General features: G+C 50.1%; 1 protein-coding gene across 5 annotated transcripts in view; it reads left to right on the forward strand.

Moving 5' to 3' along the window:
- Window positions 1-21,594, forward strand: part of pisd (phosphatidylserine decarboxylase) — a 124,291-nt gene that overhangs the window by 80,547 nt on the left and 22,150 nt on the right. The window contains exons 2-3 of one of the 5 annotated variants that reach the window (XM_080208539.1): window positions 11,619-11,982; window positions 16,908-17,073. The exons of 1 other annotated variant lie outside the window; for it this stretch is intronic. In XM_080208539.1, coding sequence (XP_080064665.1) covers window positions 11,807-11,982; window positions 16,908-17,073 — 342 coding nt within the window. In that variant the 5' untranslated portion in view covers window positions 11,619-11,806. Of the gene's footprint in view, window positions 1-11,618; window positions 11,983-12,678; window positions 12,802-16,907; window positions 17,074-21,594 lie in introns of those variants that run through there. 3 more of the 5 variants (XM_080208541.1, XM_080208543.1, XM_080208542.1) reach the window with 3 other exon arrangements.

Consider the following 21,594-nt stretch of genomic DNA (forward strand, 5'->3'; position numbering starts at 1 on the left):
AACCTGATCTAGCTCTGAAATGGCTTCACTTTTTAATTTGAAGATTTGACCCCCACGAAAGGAAAATAGGCTTCATGCATGCTACCGTTTGTTGTTTAAAACCTCCTGATTAGATCAGTGGGAATATAGTACAAACTAAGTGGCCCCATAACTTGATCTCTTTCAGCCCTGGCATCATTCTGGTGTGACCCAAGCCCAATATCTCTCCTCCCTGTGGTGCAGTGCCGTGCCCTCGATTACACTGCACAAGTTGGGGTCTAAGCAAAGCTCTGTACAACTGAACAATCATTCCTCTCTTGTGATAAGACCCCTTTAACCTTGTAATTACATGTTGTGTCTATTTGATTTTTGTCAGAAGATATGTTGAGGCAAAATCATAGGACCTGTTAAACTGGGTGGTCTTCATGATAATTATAGTGTTGAAAGCTTAGCTTGGGGGTTAAACAGATCACCATCATTGCGGACACTCTGAGAAGTTAACTGAGGAGTGTGAGTTTGGGGTGGAAGTACAGACCTTGTGGCGAGAGCCAAAGATGATGGCTGAGTCTCCTTTGTTTACAAAGCATCAATGAGTCTAAGTGGCAAAAGGGGAGAGTTGGCAGAGATGGACAACATACTGCTGAAGATAGAAGAAAGTATTTTATTGGAAATATAGCTGGCTTTTGCTGTAATCCAATTCCACCGTTCCTCTGGAGAGTTCCCAATCTGAGCTGTTCTGCTGTGGGGAGATCTGTTTATCAGAGGGATATTTACTACCAAAGTGACTGGTATCTGTCATTTAGCTGCTCTCATGCAACATCTGGTGATATTTGCTAATTGAAACTGAAAGGTTATCTAATTGCCAATCAATGCTAGCAGTACTTGCCGGAAGCCTGCCTCTGAGTTGCTTTCATTAACTTCTCAATCTCTGCTTTAAGATGGCAGGTTCTATCATTGTAACCACAACTGAAATGTTCTCTATGCTGTACCTGTAATTCCTAACCTCCCTTCCTAAACCTTTCAATTCTCTCCTTCTCAATCTCCCCAGAAGCTGCTGACTCTTTTTCGCACTCCCGCCCCCCCCCCCCCCCCACCCCCAGAAACTGTCAACTCTCTCCCCCCTCTCCCCAGAAACTGTCATCTCTGCCCCCTCCCCAGAAATTATCGACTCGCTCCCTCCTCCTCCATCTCTACAGAAACTGCCACTTCTCCCTTCCCCATCTCCTTGGAACTGCTGATTGTCTCCTCCCCGTCTTCCCAAAACGGTTGACCCCCGCCCATCTCCCAGAAGCTGCTGATTCTTCCCCCATCATTGCAGTTTATAGAAGCTTGCTGTGAGTAAATTGACTGCTTCATTTCCACCATTATTAATGGTGTAAAGTTTATTTATTAGTGTGACAAGTGGGCTTACATTAACACTGCAGTGAAGTGTGAAAATCCCCTAGACGCCACATTCCAGTGCCTGTTCGGGTACAAAGAACAAACAAAATTCAGCACAGGAACAGGCCTTTCAGTCCTCTAAGCCTGCACCAACCACGCTGTCTGACTTAACTAAAACCCCCTACCCTTGTGGGGTCCATGTCCCTCTATTCCCATCCTATTCATGTATTTGTCCAGATGCCCCTTAAAAGTCACTATCGTATCAGCTTCCACTCCTTCCCCCGGCAGCGATTTCCAAGCACCCACCACTTGCCCCGTATATCTCCTTTAAACCTTGCCCCTCACACCTTAAACTTATGCCCCCGAGTAATTGACTCTTCCAACCTGGGAAAAAGCTTTTGACTATCCACTCTATCCATGCCTCTCATCATCTTGTAGTCTTCTATCAGGTCACTCCTCAACCTCCGTCGTTCCAGTGAGAACAAACCAAGTTTCTCCAACCTCTCCTCATATTTGATGCCCCCCATTCCAGGTGACATCCTGGTAAATCTTTTCTGTACGCACTTCAAAGCCTCCACATCCTTCTGGTACTGTGGTGACCAGAATTGAACACTTATTCGAAGTGCGGCCGAACTAAGGTTCTTTAAAGCTGCAACAGGACTTGCCAATTTTTAAACTCAATGTCCCGGCCGATGAAGGCCAGCATGCCGTACGTCTTCTTGACTACCTTCTCCACCTGCGTTGTCACTTTCAGTGACTTGTGTACCTGTACACCCAGATCCCTCTGCCTATCAATACTCTTAAGAGTTCTGCCATTTACTATATAATTCCTATCTGTATTAGACCTTCCAAACGTGTTATCTCACATTTGTCTGGATTAAACTCCATCTGCCATCTGTCTGCCCAAGTCTCCAACCGATCTATATCCTGCTGTATCCTCTGGTAGTCCTCATCACTATCTGCAAATCCACCAACCTTTGTGCAAACTTACTAATCAAACCTCCAAATCGTTTATATATATATATTACAAACAGCAAAGGTCCCAGCATTAATCCCTGAGGAACACCACTTGTCACAGCCCTCCATTCAGAAATGCATCCTTTCACTGATACCCTCTGTCTTCTATGACCGAGCCAGTTCTGTATGCACCTCGCCAGTTCACCTCTGATCCCATTCACCTTCTGCACCAGTCTGCCATGAGGGACTTTGTCAAAGGTCTTACTGAAGTCCATGTAGACAACATCCACTGCCCTCCCCTCATCAATCGTCTTCGTCACTTCCTCGAAAAACTCAGATCAAGTTACACTGATGGAGAATTTAGCATGGTCAGTGCACCTAACTGGCACGTTTTTAGGACTGTGGGAGCAAACTGGAGCACCCAGAGGAAACCCATATCGACACAGCGAGAACGTGCAAACTTCGCTCACTGACCCAAGCTGGAATTCGAACTCCAGTCTCTGGCGCTGAGAGGCAGCAATGCTAACCACCGTGCCATCCACAATGGAAAATCCTGTTATTAACATTGTAAAATCTGCTGGGTGCTCTTCCTGCCACCTTCCCACCCATCCCTGAGCTGAGTGAAATTTTGTGAGGGGGTGGAGGAAGTGCCTGGTCACTCTTGGGCTGATTGAGATCCATCGGGCCTCATCCTGCCATCACCTAGTTGCCACACTCTGGTGCCTGTTCCGGTGCACTGAGGGAGAATTTAGTATGGCCAGCCCACCTAACCGTGCATGTCCTTCAGACTCTGGGAGGAAACCAATGTGGACATGGGGAAAACATGCAGACTCCACACAGACAGTGACCCAAGCCAGGAATTGAACCAGGATCCCTGGTGCTGTGAGGCAGCAGTGCTAACCGTTGTGTCACCATGCCACCCCCTAGATTCCAAAAGTACTCTCTGGCTGTAAAGCACTTTGGGATGATCTGTGGTTGTGAAAGGTGCTGTATGAATGCAAGCCTGTGTATCTCTCCTCCAATACTCTAGTAGTGACAGTGAACTGGTTTCATTTTTTAATTAAGCCAGGGTACTGAGGCTGATAGCCGAATCCCTACCATCCCCCCCAGCTGAGGTTCAAGGTGTGAATTAAGGCCAGAATCGTACTTCAGACATATGCTTGCTGCAGCAATTGAGCCATGGGAGAAATCGCCCTGTAAATGATCAAGCCATGCCTGAATTTCAGATATTCTGTTTAAGGGAGCAGATATTTCCGTTTGGATGTTCCTGCCTGCATTAGTCACCAACCACAAGAACATGTGTTGACTGACTGCAGTAACTTCCTTGAAGGTGCCAAGTGCGGCCTTAGTACAGAATTAGCTGATTACCATCTCCTGTGATATAAAACAGAAGAATGCACTGAGATCTCTGAGCAGCAACTTCTGTTCATCACGTAGCGTTTCCCGACACTAAATAATCTGTAAATACAGCCTTTTTAGGCAACCTGTACTGCCGAGTAGTTACTGAAGATCCCCCTCTCCTTCTCCTGTTCTCAAGTTTTCCTGTGCATTAAAATTGTTCATCTGAATCCTCACAGTCCCTCTATGCCATCACATCAAACATTCAAAAGAGCGGTACGCTGTGAATTAGACATAGAATAAGGTTTTCTCTACACTGACCCATCAAACATGACCCGGGCATGTGTATACGAGCACATTAGTAGAAAAGCAAAATACTGTGGACACCAAGTCTGAAATAATTACACAAAATATTGGAAATACTCAGCAGTTCAAACATCATCTACAGTATTGACATTTCGTGTGAAGATGACCTTTCAGCGGAGTATGTTCACTGGTCACCTTGACCTGCAAATGCTGTCACTGTTTCTCCTCTCAGATGCCCCCTGACCTGCTGAGTAGCTCCTCCATTATTTTGTTTTAATTCACATGCAGCACAGGTTAGGTTCAGGGTAAGACTCTGTCTACAATGCCACATCATTCGCAGAATCATTTAAAAGAAACAGATCAGATAGAGAGTAAAAATTCCCCAACGCTAACAGCAAAACACACCCAGGACTGCTGCAGCTTGGATTAGATACAGCATAAAGCTCTCATAATTCTGGGGTTCTTCTAATTGCAACTTGTGTTCAGAGGAAAGACATTCAAGCATTTTTTTTTAATGTTGCGGTTAAGGGCGGCACAGTAGTTTGCACTGCTGCCTCACAGCGCCAGGGACCTGGGTTCGCTTCCTGGCTTGGGTCACTGTCTGTGCGAAGTCTGCGCATTCTCCCTGTGTCTGCGTGGGTTTCCTCTGGGTGTCCCAGTTTCCTCTCACATTCTGAAAGACGTGCTGGTTAGGTGCATTGACCCAAACAGACACTGGAGTGTGGCGACCAGGGGAATTTCACAGAAACTTCATTGCAGTGCTAATGTAAGCCTTACTTGTGACTAATAAAATAAACTTAAACTTTATAATTTGGGTAGCTGGCTCTAGAAGTCGGTGTTGTCTGCAATCACGTGAAGTTAACTGGTCGATGAGTCAGACTGGCCTGAGCCTATCCTGTGCTGCAAAAACGCAGTGAAAGTTTTCTCCCTTCTGTAGTTGCTCAGATAGAAGTGAGTTAATTGCGAGTAAATTGTGCTTCAAGATAGCAGACTCTTTAGCTAAAAATTAACTTTTACTGTATTAGTGATCAGCCACCAAAGTTTCATCGATTACTTCAAAAAATACAATGCTTTTATTCTAAAAAGAGTCCTTACGTTATAGAAAAAGTTCAAATTTTGCAGGCGTAATTCAATATCTTATCTCTCTGTGCATTATAAATCCCTCTATCTTGCTGTTCCTCATCCTCGCCCTCCTTACCTCTCCCAATTTTGTTTGAAAATGCTCCTGTGAAGCATCTTGCGATCTTTTATTACATCAAAGACGCTTAAAAAGCAGGCACACCCGTTCCTGGGACTGAAACCATTTTAGCTTTAGTTTCCATCCACAAAAGCAGAAAGACCATTCTTAAAGTTAAATATGTTCTGTAAATACACTGTAGCAGAAATAAACTTCTAGCTTTTTTTAAAATACTTCATGCAGATAAACTTTGGTTTGATTATAGAGCCCAATGAAATGTGATGACAGGTGGTGAGAAATCTTTGAGCTCAGGACCAAAGGGGATTGCCATCTCTCATCAGAAACCTATGGTCTGAAGTTCTTTTGTCAGGACTCATTTATTAGAATCATGTGTATTGTTCACAGACTAATAAACACTTTTATAGTTGCTCAGAATCTACTGAAATATCCTGGAAGCATTCTTGGAATCTACGGAACTGTGGAACGGCGGGAATGTGGAACTGAGACACGACAGATCAGCCATGATCTTATTGAATGGCGGGGCAGGCTCGAAGGGCTGGATGGCCTACTCCTGCTCCTATTTCTTATGTTCTTATGTACGCAAGGAAGAACGAATTGCTTGGTGCATATTAAAGCACTCATGAAACAAAACTCTTGGATTTGATTCCAGGATCACAGAATAGGATAGAATTCCTACAGTACAGGAAGCCATTCAGCCCATCGAGTCTGTACCGGCCATAGTCCAACCCAAGCCTTATTCCCGCAACCCCACGCACTTACCTTGTTAATCCCCCTGACACTAGGGTCAATTTAGCATGTCCAATCAACCTAACCTGCACATCTTTGCTCTGTGGGAGGAAACCAGAGCACCTAGAGGAAATCCATGCAGTCACAGGGAGAATGTGCAAACTCCACACACAGTCACCCGAGGCTGGAATTGAATCTGGGACCCTGGCACTGTGAGGCAGCAGTGCTAACCACTGTGCCACTATGCTGCCCCCCAAAAAAAAGAAAAGCATCCAGGGTTTGGAATTTCTGGTCCTGACTGCTGATCTGTTTAACTAGTTAAACTAATCTTTATTATTTTTAAAAAGTTTCTTCAAGAATATATTTGCTTCCACTGTCAGTGAGTGAGTAAATACACCATCTTGAGAGCCATTTAATAATTCCAGCTTTCATCCCTGGCCTTAAACTGATCACAGTATGAAGTCTCACCACACCAGGTTGAAGTCCAATAGGTTTATTTGGTAGCATAAGCCACTGGCTTTCGGAGCGCTGCCCCTTCATTGAAACCTGATATCTGTGTCGATATATATAAACTGATCTAGCAGCTAATCAGGATGATATTGAGACATTAACTTTCACTCCCTTGTTTTAGGGAAGGGAATATCCAGCACGGGTTCTTGTGCCTGGAAGTGTTAGCTGTGACTAATTCAGTATCACTGTTGCATTGGAGTCAGAAGGTGATGGGTTCAAACCCCAGTCCAGAGGCTTGGACCCGTAATCTAGTCTAACACTTGTGATTCGGTGCAGTATTGACGATGTGCTGTGCTGGCCCCCCTCTTGGTGCATATGAAAAATCCCATGGACATAATTCAAAGAAGGGGAGGGAGTTCTCACCTGTGTCCTGGCCAGTATTTATCTGTTAACCAAAATCACTAAAAAAAATTCTTATTTCTGGCTGTGGAGTCCTGCTGTGTGCAAATGGTGACCTCTATTGTCTACATAACACACCTTAATAATTCCTACAGCATCTTCCACAACCTCAGGATTTCCCAAAGCACTTCACAGCCCATTAAGTAAATTTTCTAAACAAAAAGGTTTAGTCAATGTTTGATATTAGAAAATATTAATTGTAATTTGTTGGGATGGACTGAAGTTTACAAGTTTCTTTCTTGGTGGTCACCTTCCTTGCTGAATTGTTTGCCTACATCTTGGATGAGAAATGATTTAGCCCTGGCTGTGATGTTGCCACAGCAGAGTAGCCTCCTGCTGTCCACATGTGAAGATCGGACAAGATCCCAGGATGCAAGAGGTGGCAGCAAGGTTCTGAGGATCTGAGTTTAGACCTGCCCCAGGCCATACATAATCCAGCAGCAAAATTGATGTGATACACAAGTACTGGGAAGATTCAAACCCTAGCATGAGCTCAGTCTGTCAGTCATTCTTGAGTGAGTGGAGTTGGGGGCATTGCAATTAGCCCTGGTTCCCTGGGCTTTGAGGAGGAGAGAATCTGCTCTGAGCTTCACTGTTCATCACAGTAAAGCTCGCCATTTTCCTGTGGGCTTCAGGGCACCCCAACATCTAGACCAAATGCCAGGCTTCCTGAGGCCACAATTGCCAGGAGCCAGACCAGAGGAACTATTTTCCAGTCTATGATTTCCTAATTGGCTGTCCCTCCGTGTTTGCTGTCCTATTAAGGATAGTGGACAGGAACCTAATGCTGCTTGCCCAATTACAGGACTGGCACCTTTTGAGGACTGAGATGGGTGCTGCTGATACAGATAGAAATCTCAAAGCGGAGGGTAAAGATAAAGTTTATTTACTAGTCACAAGTAAGGCTTACATTAACACTGCAATGAAATCAGTGTGAAATTCTTCTAGTCGCCTCGGGCTGGTGCCTGTTCAGGTCAATGCACCTAACCAGCACCTTTCAGAATGTAGGAAACCGGAGCACCTGGAGGAAACCCACGCAGACACAGGGAGAACGTGCAATCTCTGCACAGACAGCGACCCAAGCCGGGAATCAAACCCAGGTCCCTGGTGCTGTGAGGCAGAAGTAACCACTGTGCCACCCAAGCCCACATGAGTTAAAATGATGTAATCAGTCAGAGTGGGAAATGGTGGCAGACCCTAGAGAATGGAGCAGGAAGCTTTCTGGGAGAATCATTGGGGCCGCGACATAGGGGCTTTCCATCCTGTGGCCCAGTCAGTGGAGCACAGAGCTCTCAAATCTGATGACTCTCGCCCAATCCCTGTGACAGGGCGTTCATTGAGTTAGCAGTCTCCCCATGCTCTGCTGCCAAAAGGCCAAACAAGTCGGGGAGCCATCCCTCTGTGTTTGCTGTCCTATTACATACTATTTTCCATACCCACCACCTGAGGGTGGGAAAGTTCAGGCCCAGAACTCTGATGCTCTCTTTTGGGGTACACTTAATCATAGCTTGAAGTATGGTAGTCATGCAAACATCCGTGAGAGTCACTCAGCCTGGGTCTCAGAGGAGTACCAATCAGTTAACCTTTTGTCACATTCCTTGTACTGTACATGTCTTAAAAGACCTATCCATCTTCCCCTCAGAGTGCTGTTTTTTACATGGGCGAAAGAATCTTATGTTCGCAGCAGGCTGTGATCATTTTGTTTTCTTGCTCATAATTTGGGGGCGGGGGGGTGTCTAAAGTCAACATTAATTCATACAACATTCAGCAATAATACCCTGGGAGTTAGAGAGACAATATTGTTCTGTAGCTGAATCATTGAATTCCTACGGTACAGAAAGAGGCCATTCGGCCCATCGAGTCTACCAACCACAATCTCACCCAGGCCCTATTCCCATAACCCTCATTTACTCTGATAATCCCCCTGAGACTTGGAAATACATTGGATGTAGAAGCACTGGAGAAAGTGCAAAAATAATTTCCACGAACGATACCAGGACTGAGGTTATAAATGTCAAGAAAGTTTGAATATGCTGGGGTGCTTTTCTCCAGAAAAGAAAGTTGAGGGGTCATCTGATTTGAGCTCCTTGGAGGGCTGAGATGGGGATAGGAGAGAAAATATTTCTGTTTGTGAAGTGGGTATACATTTAATAAGTCCAACAAAAATTCATGATAAACTTCTTTACCTGCAGTAACCAGAATATTGTGTCCTGCTTTGGTCACCATAGTAAAAACTTAAGGGTTCTGCAGAGGAGATTTACCAGAATGGTTCCAGGGATCGGGAGATTTTAGCTACAAGGTTAGATTGGGGAATCCAGGTTCTTTAGAGCAAAGGTGATTTGAAAGATTTGACAAATGTGTAAAAGTTTGAACAAGTTTAGAACAGTCAGACAAAGAGAAGCTGTTCCCATTAGTTGATTGTACGAGGACTCTGGAGAGGAGGAGCAGGGGAGATATGGAGTTACAGTTTTGGACAAGACTTGCAGGGAAGATGTTGGAGAAGGATTTTATGCAGTGTGTGTTAACACTGGAACTCGCTGCCAGTGAGGTCGGGGGAATGAGAGAAGCTGGATAGGCATTTGAGGGCAATAAACTCTGAAGGGCAGGGGGGAGAATGGGACTGAATGGATTGATCTAGAGAGTCAGCATAGTTTTGGATAGGCTGAATAGCCTCCTTTGTGACAGGCTGATTGGACTGGCCTACAGAGAGTCAGCAGAGAATTGGATGGGCTGAATGGCTGCCTCTTGTGAACACCTGAGGGATGTGTAACTTGTTCCCTCGGGGAGGGGGGGGCGTAGTTGAGGTGAAGAAGCTGGTGAGGTGCCGAGTACCCTGTCAGGCTGGGTGTGGTGCAGTGACTGGGCCCCGAGCTGTGCGCAGTGCAGTGCTGGTTGCGATGCAGTGACCAGGCTACGGGCTGTAAGTGGTGCTGTGCAGTGACCGGCCCCTGGGCTCTGCGTGTGGTGCAGTGAACAGCCCCTGGGCTGGGCGTGCGGTGCAGTGGCCGGGCCCTGGGTGGTGCAGTGACCGGGCTCTGGGCTGGGTGTGTGGTGCAGTGACCGGGCTCTGGGTGGTGCAGTGACCGGGCTCTGGGCTGGGTTGTGGTGCAGTGACCGGGCCCTGGGTGGTGCAGTGACCGGGCTCTGGGCTGGGTGTGTGGTGCAGTGACCGGGCCCTGGGTGGTGCAGTGACGGGGCCCTGGACTGGATGCAGTAATGGGTGCAGTGCAGTGATTGAGCCCCGGGCTGATAGCGGTGCAGTGACCAGGCCCCGGGCTGTGGGTGTGCGGTGCAGTGACCGGGCCCCGGGCCGTGGGTGGAGTACGGTGCAGTGACCGGGCCCCGGGCCGTGGGTGGAGTACGGTGCAGTGACCGGGCCCCGGGCCGTGGGTGGAGTACGGTGCAGTGACCGGGCCCCGGGCCGTGGGTGGAGTACGGTGCAGTGACCGGGCCCCGGGCCGTGGGTGGAGTACGGTGCAGTGACCGGGCCCCGGGCCGTGGGTGGAGTACGGTGCAGTGGCCGGGCCCCGGGCCGTGGGTGGAGTACGGTGCAGTGACCGGGCCCCGGGCTGTGGGTGGAGTACGGTGCAGTGACCGGGCCCTGTGTACAGTGCAGTGACCGGGCCCCGGGCCGTGGGTGGAGTACGGTGCAGTGACCGGGCCCTGTGTACAGTGCAGTGACCGGGCCCCGGGCCGTGGGTGGAGTACGGTGCAGTGACCGGGCCCTGTGTACAGTGCAGTGACCGGGCCCCGGGCCGTGGGTGGAGTACGGTGCAGTGACCGGGCCCCGGGCTGTGGGTGGAGTACGGTGCAGTGACCGGGCCCTGTGTACAGTGCAGTGACCGGGCCCCGGGCCGTGGGTGGAGTACGGTGCAGTGACCGGGCCCTGTGTACAGTGCAGTGACCGGGCCCCGGGCCGTGGGTGGAGTACGGTGCAGTGACCGGGCCCCGGGCCGTGGGTGGAGTACGGTGCAGTGACCGGGCCCCGGGCCGTGGGTGGAGTACGGTGCAGTGACCGGGCCCCGGGCCGTGGGTGGAGTACGGTGCAGTGACCGGGCCCCGGGCCCCGTGTGCGGTGCAGTGACCGGGCCCCGTGTGCGGTGCAGTGACCGGGCCCCGTGTGCGGTGCAGTGACCGGGCCCCGGGCCCCGTGTGCGGTGCAGTGACCGGGCCCCGTGTGCGGTGCAGTGACCGGGCCCCGTGTGCGGTGCAGTGACCGGCCCCCGGGCCCCGTGTGCGGTGCAGTGACCGGGCCCCGGGCCCCGTGTGCGGTGCAGTGACCGGGCCCCGTGTGCGGTGCAGTGACCGGCCCCCGGGCCCCGTGTGCGGTGCAGTGACCGGGCCCCGGGCCCCGTGTGCGGTGCAGTGACCGGGCCCCGTGTGCGGTGCAGTGACCGGCCCCCGGGCCCCGTGTGCGGTGCAGTGACCGGCCCCCGGGCCCCGTGTGCGGTGCAGTGACCGGGCCCCGGGCCCCGTGTGCGGTGCAGTGACCGGGCCCCGGGCCCCGTGTGCGGTGCAGTGACCGGGCCCCGGGCCCCGTGTGCGGTGCAGTGACCGGGCCCCGTGTGCGGTGCAGTGACCGGCCCCCGGGCCCCGTGTGCGGTGCAGTGACCGGCCCCCGGGCCCCGTGTGCGGTGCAGTGACCGGGCCCCGGGCCCCGTGTGCGGTGCAGTGACCGGGCCCCGGGCCCCGTGTGCGGTGCAGTGACCGGGCCCCGGGCCCCGTGTGCGGTGCAGTGACCGGGCCCCGGGCCCCGTGTGCGGTGCAGTGACCGGGCCCCGGGCCCCGTGTGCGGTGCAGTGACCGGGCCTCTCTCTGTCTCCAGGTGCCGGCTCCCAGCTGCCGTTCGCGCCGGTGACGGGCGGAAGTGGCGGAGGCGGGTCAGCGCGCGGCTGACGTCAGTTCCGGTGTGGTGTGGCCCCGCCCTCCCGGGGAAATCCAGCCGCTGATCCCCGGGTCAATGTGTCAATCAAACCCGCAGCAGCAGCAGCCCGCGGCGCTGCACGGAGGGAAATGGTGAGATGTCGTCAGTCTTTGCATAATACTACCGCTACATGTTACAACCTGCACAGAGTTAAAATTCATGTCCGGAGATCCCGCTGCACCGATGCAAGCCAGGCAGAACTGCAAGAAGCTGATGGCTCGGTGCTGTCTAATGCTGCTGGCTCTAGCAGGCGAGCGCGCTTCAGGTATTGTGCAGGATATCTCTTTATATCTCTCTGTGTGTAATGGGACCTGCAGAACCTACAGCCCCGGCCTGACCCAGTCTCCACCGTTACATGCTGCAATGGAGCAGCTGGCAGCCTGCATTGATTCTGGGATGGAGAAGGTAGCTGCTGGAGTTGGCTGGGATGGAGAAGGTAGCTGCTGGAGTTGGCTGGGAGGGTGAGGGTGCCTGCTGGAGTTGGCTGGGAGGGTGAGGGTGCCTGCTGGAGTTGATTGGGTGGGCGAGGGTGCCTGCTGGTGTGGCGAGGGTGCCTGCTGGGGTTGGCTGGGATGGCAAAGATACACAATGAATTAGCTGGGAGGGAGAATGAAGCTGCTGGAGTTAGCTGGCAGGGAGAGGGGTACACTGTGGAGTTATGTGGGGGGAGATGATTTGGGTAGGTGCCATCACAAGTTATCTGGGGTGGGGGAAGTGCAGGAGGCTGATGGGAAGAATGCCAGAGGAAGTTATTTATCGGGAGTTGGGGGCGGGGGGTTGGTGGGGAGGGTGTATGCAGGAGATGCGCAGAACAGCAAAGGCAGAGCTGTGATTCATTGCTTGTAAAGCTATCAGTTTGATGCTGAGAGGGATGCAGGAGACAGGGATTGGTGTTCTTATGCAGTGATGTTGCTAGCTGATGATTGGCCGGGTATTCTCTGCAGTAGAGAGAGGAGGGAGGGAAATGACCCTTGTTTTGGGAAGCACAGCTAAATGAGTGCACAGCAAGTGTGCACTGTCAAGCAGCGATGGTGCGTTTCTGGTGAGTGATGCTGAATGTATTTCCTCTTGACAGTTCAGGAAGGTAAGCAGCAGGAAAGTGATCAGTGGGGTTTTTAATGCCCTGATTTAATGAGTGATTTAAGGCAGTAAAATTTGAGGAATGGTGATGAGGTGGGAGCAGTAAAATCTGGGGAGAGGGTAAAGAGCCCTCATCTGATACAGAGACGTCTAGGGACTGTTACGCTGGGAATTGAAGGGATGTGTCATGGTGTGGGTTAAAATGGAGGAGAGTCTGACACTGCTGCAGCTGTCGAGGCAGGCCACATTGATGATCAGTCTGGGAAGAGATGTTTGATTCCCCTTCTCCGTTAAGATGCAGTACCCTCCTGAAGTGGTGTCCTCCCTCAGTGCGGCTGCTCTTGCTTCCCACCGCCCTTCTCCTCTGCAGGTTGTTTATGTATCAAAGCAGAATGTCCGGAGAGCATTAGGCACTTCTCACTCAATGTGCTCATGCTGGGGATTTTTCAGTTGCTTTGGCCCCAGAATGAAACTGCGTTGCTCAAAGTTCTTTCCGCTTTTCAATCCTCCAATGCTTTAACCCATTGAACACTCAGCCCCTGCTGGGCTGGTGTCAAAACACAGCAACTCCTGTTCCCGATAGAATTTCTTGAGCTGAGACTCGCTGTTTAAAGATGTGGATCTCCTGGATTGTACAGGAGGACATTGTCTCTTTACAGAGTGTTTAACTGGCAGTTGTACGATGTCAGGAGTACATTATTTGATTGTGCCTAGTGTTTTTAGGACAATGTGAAATGTCATAACTCGCGAATCTGTTTTGGCAAGTTATTCTTGTCTGCAATGGGGCTTGATGTTAAACTGACCTTGAAAGCCGTAGATGTATTTATTAATGAATTTGAAAATTAAATCATTGAATGAGAAAAAATTATCCAAATTGTACCAGGCAAAGATTTGGGCCCTTTCTTTTACTCCTCTCATCCCTGACTCACAGCCTGTTCAGCAGACCCGCACTCAGCCTCTTCCCTTCCCCCCAAGCCCTGTGGTTCTTGCTTTCCCTTTCCCTGTCCCTTTCACTCTCCTCTGCCCAGGACCAGCCTCTCCCCTCAGGTAAAATAACTGAGCTTTTTTCTTGTTGCCTTTCTAGCCCCTCTGGGTGGACAAGTTGCTCTCAGCCTTACATCGACCCCCAGATGTAGTGACTGTGAAATCTCTCATCAGTTTTGTTCTCTTTCTGCCACTAATGAATCCTCCTGTCCTGTGGTGTCGATCCAGTCTCAGGGTATACCTTCACCCATTTCTCTCGCATCACCAGGGACCCTGGTTCAATTCCAGCCTCGGGTGACTGTGCGGAGTTTGCATGTTCGCCCCATGTCTACATAGGTTCCCTCTGGGTGCTCTGGTTTCCTCCCACAGTCCAAAGATGTGTGGGTTAGGTTGATTTAGCCATGATAAATTGCCCCTTAGTGTCAGGGTGACTAGCTAAGGTAGATGCGTAGGGTTATGAAGATTGGTCCTGGATGGGATTGTGGTCGGTGCAGACTTAATGGGCTGAATGGCCTCCCTATGCACTGTAGGGATCCTATCCTATGATTTTACACTGCTTGCAAACTTCCTCTCTAGAAATCTCAGTTTGCAGCGGGAGATCCTGGATTTCCAGCTGTGCTGTTTGATTTTTTTACCTGTACTATCAGTTAACCCAGAGTCACCATGAGGTCAAATTTGGTTCCTGAGGAAGTACATCTGAGTTTACAAGTGACAAACATTGAACAGTATAAAGTAGCTAGGGACATTTTGCGGTCACCAGTGTGCCAGCCTGTCTCTGCAGTCTTGGTGCCCATTTGTTCTACTCTCTCTTCAAAATTAATTAGCTGCTTCTAATTTATCTATGGGCACAGTGTGTCATTCACTATAGCTTAAAGGGAACATACTTGACTTAACATGTTCTGTTCCATCACTCAATACTGTAAAGCCTCTGTTCATCCAGCGGTCACAGTAATCCATGGGCTGTTCTTCTCGTGTTCAAGACTGCCTGGAGGGAGGGGGGAGTGGATATGAAGCTCCTCTCTCTCCTCCCCCAACCCCTGTCCTTTATAATTGGCCTCAGCATTTCTAGGCACACGAGAGGAAAAGTGTACCAGTGTTTCACTCCTGACTACTGTCAAACATCCGCTGGAGGGCGTTGGGCAAAGACCAGCATGAGTTGGGTTGCACTGCCTGCCACAGCTGGATATCCTGTCCAAGCTCTCACATGAGGAACCTCTGCCTTGGCCAGGGACTGGGGGCAGAGCTTGTGTCTGGAGCTGCTCCTCAGTGGCTTAAGGGCAGGAGAAACTTCCATGCATGTACTGTAGGTCACTTCACTACTCCCTGCTTCACAAATGAGACGCCCCCCCTCATTTACTGCTGCTCCAATAGAGGCCAGAAGCAGCTGCCTTGTTATGAGACCATAAAATATAGAAGCAGAATTAGGCCCTTTGGCCCATCTAGTCTGCAACACCATTCAATCACGGCTGATATGTTTCTCAACCCCATTCTCCCTCCTTTTGCCTGTAATCTTTGAACCTCCTGTCGATCAAGAACCTATCTTACTCCGTCTCAGATGCACTCAATGACCTAGCAATCTGCAGTTGGCTGACTGTGTTGGTTTGTCGTGACTGAGAAGCAGCTCGTTGTCTCTTTCTGGCTGGATCCCACAACATAGCACAAAATCAAATGGGATGAGGTGGTTAGTCCTCAGCACTATCCCCCTGCCAGTTTCACAGTCCAGCAGCCTCTCCGTGGTCTCCCCAAGTTAGCCAGCTTGGCACCAAAGCTAATTCACGCCGCCCATCAATGGTGATCACAGCTGATTCAGTGGTTGCTGGGGGGGCTGTTCAATCAAACGGAATTTGGCTTAAAAATTGGCCACAACGGTAGCAGAAAGCCATTCCATCATGCCTGTGTTAACTCAGACAGGTAACCACAAGTCCCATTCCTCCACCTATTTATATTCACTTCCTTTTTTTGAAAGCTGCTGTTGTTGAGTTTGTTGACACTGGACACTGACATTCTAATGTATTTCAGCTCTCAATTCTTTGGTATTCCAGCAAGCCCTGCCATACAGAGGGATTAACTTCTCTTCTGATTTGTTTGATCAAAATTGTTGACCACTTCAATGAGATCACCTCTAATCTCCACTGCGATCGAAAAGTTTCCTGATTTTCCTGGAATCGACTTAGAAACTAAAGCTTTTCTTTCACCTCACGTCATTATAGCGCAGTCTCCTCTCTTCTCGCTGTCATGCTTATCAGTGTGTGTCCAAAGGTGGGCACAGTGTAATTGTGATCGTATCAACGTAGAACACCCCAGCCCTCTTGCTGTCATAGTTGCAGGGATTGGCAGTGTGTTGTTGGCAGGGACAAAGGCCATTCATTGCCTTAACAATTCTGAGTTGCCAAAGTCGTCTGGTTCTTGGGGTCTCTCTAGAGGGTCAGTGACTGCTTTTACAGTTCTTCCCTAGTGTCCTGACATTCTGCTCAGTAGAGACATGTTTGTCGGTCTAATTTGCCCAAGTCTGCAATTTTGGGAGGGTCAAGACAACATGGTGGGATAATACCTGTGTAAAATCCCTGGAATCCCGCCCTGCACCTTGTGTCCTGCTGCTGAATAAACCCTCAAAGAACAAGGTTCATTAAAGTTGGCAAGGAGCAGTGTTAATCAGATTAATGATAAGAGTAGTAAACTAATCAAGTGGCAATGCTACAGGAATATAGGAAACTTGGAATAAATTTTAAACCAAAACCATTTCCACCATATTGGTGCTACAGCCTGATTGTAAATTTGCTTCTCGCATTGTCTTCCCGTCTCTGAAACTTTGAGGACCTGTTGAGAGTGGGCTTGGATAGGCGGAAGCTTTTAAATCCTGACCCTTTAAAATTCATTCCCACCATCATCATCCATTTTCCGAGTTGGCACAAATGTGGATTTCTTTTAGGAGTCTGGTCTGGGGATAAAAGAAAGTAAAACGAGGTGTGAAATAACAAAAAGTAGTGTGCGTGAGTCTCAGCATTCAGGCCAGCTAACATCAAGCTCTGAGCAGAGTGATTTTTGTCTCGGAAGTTGTATTTGGGGTGTGCCGTTATGTTGGGGCTGTTGCATTGCTTGACAAGCTGTGTATGTATAATTCCACAGGTTACATTTTCCCCAGCTGGCATTGCGACGCAGGTTAGGCCAGCTGAGCTGTATGTCCAAACCTGCACTCAAGCTCCGTTCCTGGCCTCTGTCTTTTCTCTATTTCTTCCTGCCATTTAGTGTCCTTAAGCCTCTTACTAAAGTAGGATGGCGGCCAACAAGCAGGGTAAGTGTGTGGTATTTCTGGGTTTGGGGTTGTGCCGTGGGAGTGTAAATATCAGGCTGCAGAGTCTGTCTACTGTTTAACTTGCCATCTATTCCCTTGCTGCATAATTATGTACCATGATTTATGCTCTTCCAAACATGGCTTCTGATTGCTCTGTTTATGTTATGTGGCTCAAAGTTGGTAATTACGTAGCTGTAAGTTAAAATAAGCTTACACTGTGTGTGTATGTAACTTTGTGTGTGGGTGTGTGTGTGTGTGAGAGAGAGAGAGAGAGACTCTGTGTATGTGTATGTGTATGTGTGTCACTGTGTGTGGGTGTGTTATGGTGGGCGCGTCACAGTGGGTGGAGGTGTGCACGCGTCGCGGTGGGTGGAGGTGTGCGCACACCGCTGTGTGTGGGGGGGTGTGCGCGTGTCGCTGTGTGTGGGGGGGTGTGCGCATGTCGCTGTGTGTGGGGGGGTGTGCGCACACCGCTGTGTGTGGGGGGGTGTGCGCGTGTCGCTGTGTGTGGGGGGGTGTGCGCGTGTCGCTGTGTGTGGGGGGTGTGCGCGCGCGCCGCTGTGTGTGGGGGGGGTGCGCGCGCGCCGCTGTGTGTGGGGGGTGTGCGCGCGCGCCGCTGTGTGTGGGGGGGGTGCGCGCGCGCCGCTGTGTGTGGGGGGTGTGCGCGCGCGCCGCTGTGTGTGGGGGGGGGTGCGCGCGCGCCGCTGTGTGTGGGGGGTGCGCGCGCGCGCCGCTGTGTGTGGGGGGTGTGCGCGCGCGCCGCTGTGTGTGGGGGGGGTGCGCGCGCGCCGCTGTGTGCGGGGGGTGTGCGCGCGCGCCGCTGTGTGTGTGGGGGGTGTGCGCGCGCGCCGCTGTGTGTGGGGGGTGTGCGCGCGCGCCGCTGTGTGTGTGGGGGGTGTGCGCGCGTGCCGCTGTGTGTGTGGGGGGTGCGCGCGCGCCGCTGTGTGTGGGGGGGGTGTGCGCGCGCGCCGCTGTGTGTGGGGGGGTGCGCGCGCGCCGCTGTGTGTGGGGGGGTGCGCGCGCGCCGCTGCGTGTGTGGGGGGTGTGCGCGCGCGCCGCTGCGTGTGTGGGGGGTGTGCGCGCGCGCCGCTGTGTGTGGGGGGTGTGCGCGCGCGCCGCTGTGTGTGTGGGGGGTGTGCGCGCGTGCCGCTGTGTGTGTGGGGGGTGCGCGCGCGCCGCTGTGTGTGGGGGGGGGGGTGCGCGCGCGCCGCTGTGTGTGGGGGGTGTGCGCGCGCGCCGCTGTGTGTGGGGGGTGTGCGCGCGCGCCGCTGTGTGTGGGGGGGTGCGCGCGCGCCGCTGTGTGTGGGGGGGGGGCGGGTGTGCGCACGCGACACACACACTCACACTCTCTCTCTCTCTCTCTCTGTGCATGTGTATGTCACTGTACACGTGTGTGACTGTGCTAATTTGTCAGCCTGCTGCTTTGCACGGATCTGTCACCACATTGCCGATGAGAAATGTCATTAATGGGGAGTTTGTGCCTCAGTGGGGTTAGAGCTCGTTTGTTATTGAGCTTGTGCGTTATTGGAGTGGCCGTTAATGAGCAGTGAGATCACCTCTCCTCCACTGGCTGCTTTAACATTTCCATCATCCAGCTCCTCTCTGCTCCTAAATAGATGTGCACATAACGCATAAAAGGCAAAACAAAGCGAGTGAAGCTATTGGTTGGGAGCTGTGGCTAGGTTTAAACTACGATCGGACCATTTTCTCTTTCTAAAGGACTGGGCAGTGCAGTTTGGAGCGTTACATTGTGCAGGCATGACAATACTGACTCTGCGCCAATGCCGCATTCTTGGCTCAGCTCTGGCTCACAGTTACTCAGTGTCAGCACTCAGAGCTCAAACTTAACCAGAATGTTAAACAGACTGTTAGGATCCATCCAGCTCTGTTGCTGGGGTAACAAGGCCTGATTCAAATCAAGACTGGTGATGCTTTTATTTATCTTTTGAAAGATCTGAATTGGAACACATCTGCAGACTGTAAAGTTTATATTGAAAGAATAAATTTATGTTTTATGCTTTCCTTAATGCTCAGCTGGTGAGAAATGGCAGGCAAAGGACTTGAAGCCATAGACTTCTTGACTTAGTAAGATTGAGGGTTATAAGTAAGCCTAGTAGGCAGGGATATGCTCGCCCCAACTTGGGGGTCGAAGGGCCTGTTTGTGCTGTAGTTTTTCTATGTTCTAAATTATATGTTTCATGTACAATGCCCCGGAGTGGCTGATTTTGGGAGAAGAGAGTCCCTGTGTGGACTTCAGAATCAGAATCACCCCCAAACAAACAGTGGCTGAAGTGTTGGAACTGTAAGACAGTAAACCCACCCAAACATTGATCTTCATCACTTCTCACACAGATTACAGCAACCTGGTGGTGTTGTACATTTAGCAGGATGGATGGAAGTTAGACTGTTTTCAGTAGGTGAGGAGCAATAAGGAATGAAATGTTGGAAATTCAGGACAGAGACCAGGAGAAGCGGCGAGTTGAGGGTTGGGGAATTTGTCTCCAGGGTTAGAAATCAAGCAGAAACCATCAAGATTGTGTTTCTCTGATGGTACAGGGGGTAAATGGATTTGACAGCAGGGTAAAATATGCTCCAGATGATTCAGGGGCTGGGGCAGTTGGGCTGGATGGCCAGTTTGTAATGATGTACTGATACTGTGTAACAGGAGGAGGAAGCTGCCACTTTCTGTAAACAGAGTTGTTAGAACAGGGACAAATCATCAACTGAGGAAACTCATTCCCAACAGACAGATTTGATTAGCCTGTAACATTTGACTTAATGAGCCTTCTGTAGCATTCTACCGGTGTAGGTGAGGGCATTGCAACTGATTTAGTCTACGTGCATGGACTTCACGAAGGCTTTTGACAAGCTCCCACTATTGGAGGCTGTTGAAAACAGAAATTGCCCATGGGATCTAGGGTAATTTGGCAGGAGGCAGAGGGTGGTGGTTACAGTGTGACTGGAAGCCTGTGTCCAGTGATGTTCCACAGGGATCAGTGCTGGGTCCCTTGTCTCTCGTGCACATTAATGATCTGGAGGTGAATGTTAGAGATATGATAAGTACATTCACAGATGACACAAAAATTGGTGGTGTGGTAAATAGCGAGGAGAAAAGCTTTAGACTACAGAATGATATAGACGGGCGGAACATTGGCAAGCGGATTCAACCCTGAAAAGTGTAGTGTGATGCGTTTTGGGAGGACTAAGGCGAGAAAATATACAATGAATGGTGGAACCCTAGGAAATAGAGGATCAGAGGGACCACGTTGTGCATGTCCTTAGACCTCTGAAGAAGTCAGACGGGTAGATAAGGTGGTTCAGAAGGCATTTGGGATACTTGTTTTTATTAACCAAGGAGCAGATGGATCTTGAGGTACTTATTAACAGATCCCTGAAGGCAACAGAGCAGGTGAATAGGATGGTTACGCAGGCATTTGGGGCACTTGCTTTTATCAGTTGTGACACAGAGTACAAAAGCAAGGAGGTAATGGAGCTATACAGAACGTTGGTTAGGCCACAGCTGGGGTGCTGTGTGCAGTTCTGGTCACCTCACTGTAGGAAGGATGAGAAGGAGGAGGTATAGAGGAGATTCGTAGAACTGTAGAAACTAGAAGCAGGAGTAGGCCATTCGGCCCTTCGAGCCCGCTCCATCCTTCATTGTGATGTTTGATCATCAAATTCGATACCTTGATCCCTTTGGCCCCAAGAGCTATATCCAGTTTCTTCTTAAAATCGCAGTGTTTTGGCCTCAATTACTTCATTCATGTTCACCACTCTGGGTGAAGATGTTTCTCCTCACCTCAGTCCTAAAAGGTTTACCCTTTATCCTCAAACCATGACCCCTAGTTCTGGACTCTCCCACCATCAGGAACATTCTTTCTGAATCTACTCTGTCTAACATTGTTAGAACTTTATAAATTATATGAGATCCCCTCTCATTTTTCTAATCTCCAGTGAATATAATCCTAACTGACTTAGTCTCTCCTTGTATGTCAGACCTGCCATCCCAAGAAACAGCCTGGGAAACCTTTGCTGTACTTCCTCTGCAAAAAAGACATTCTTTCTCAGAAGGACATCAAAACTGCACATAATACTCTGGGTGTGGCCTCACCAACACCCTGTACAATTGCAGTAAAATATACCTATTCTCAAATCTTCTCACTGTGAAGGCCAACATGCCATTTGCCATCTTTACTGCCTGCTGTACCTGCACACTTCCTTTCAGTGACTAATACACAAGGATACCAAGGTCTCATTGAGCATTCACCTCTCTCAATTTGCAGGCATTCAGATAATAACTTGTCTTCCTATTATTGCTGCTGAAGTGGATAACCTCACATTTATCCACATTATACTGCATCTGACACGCAGAGACTCACACACTCAGCCTGTCCAAATCACGCTGAAGCATCTCTGCATCCTCCTCACAGCTCACCCAACTTTGTATCATCTGCAAATTTGGAGATAATACATTCAGTTCCCTCTTCCAAATCATTTACATATAATGTGAACAGTTGGGTG

The sequence above is a fragment of the Carcharhinus amblyrhynchos genome, chromosome 20 (assembly GCF_965287045.1).
Source record: "Carcharhinus amblyrhynchos chromosome 20, sCarAmb.v2.hapA, whole genome shotgun sequence".
In the NCBI taxonomy this organism is placed as follows: Eukaryota; Metazoa; Chordata; class Chondrichthyes; order Carcharhiniformes; family Carcharhinidae; genus Carcharhinus; species Carcharhinus amblyrhynchos.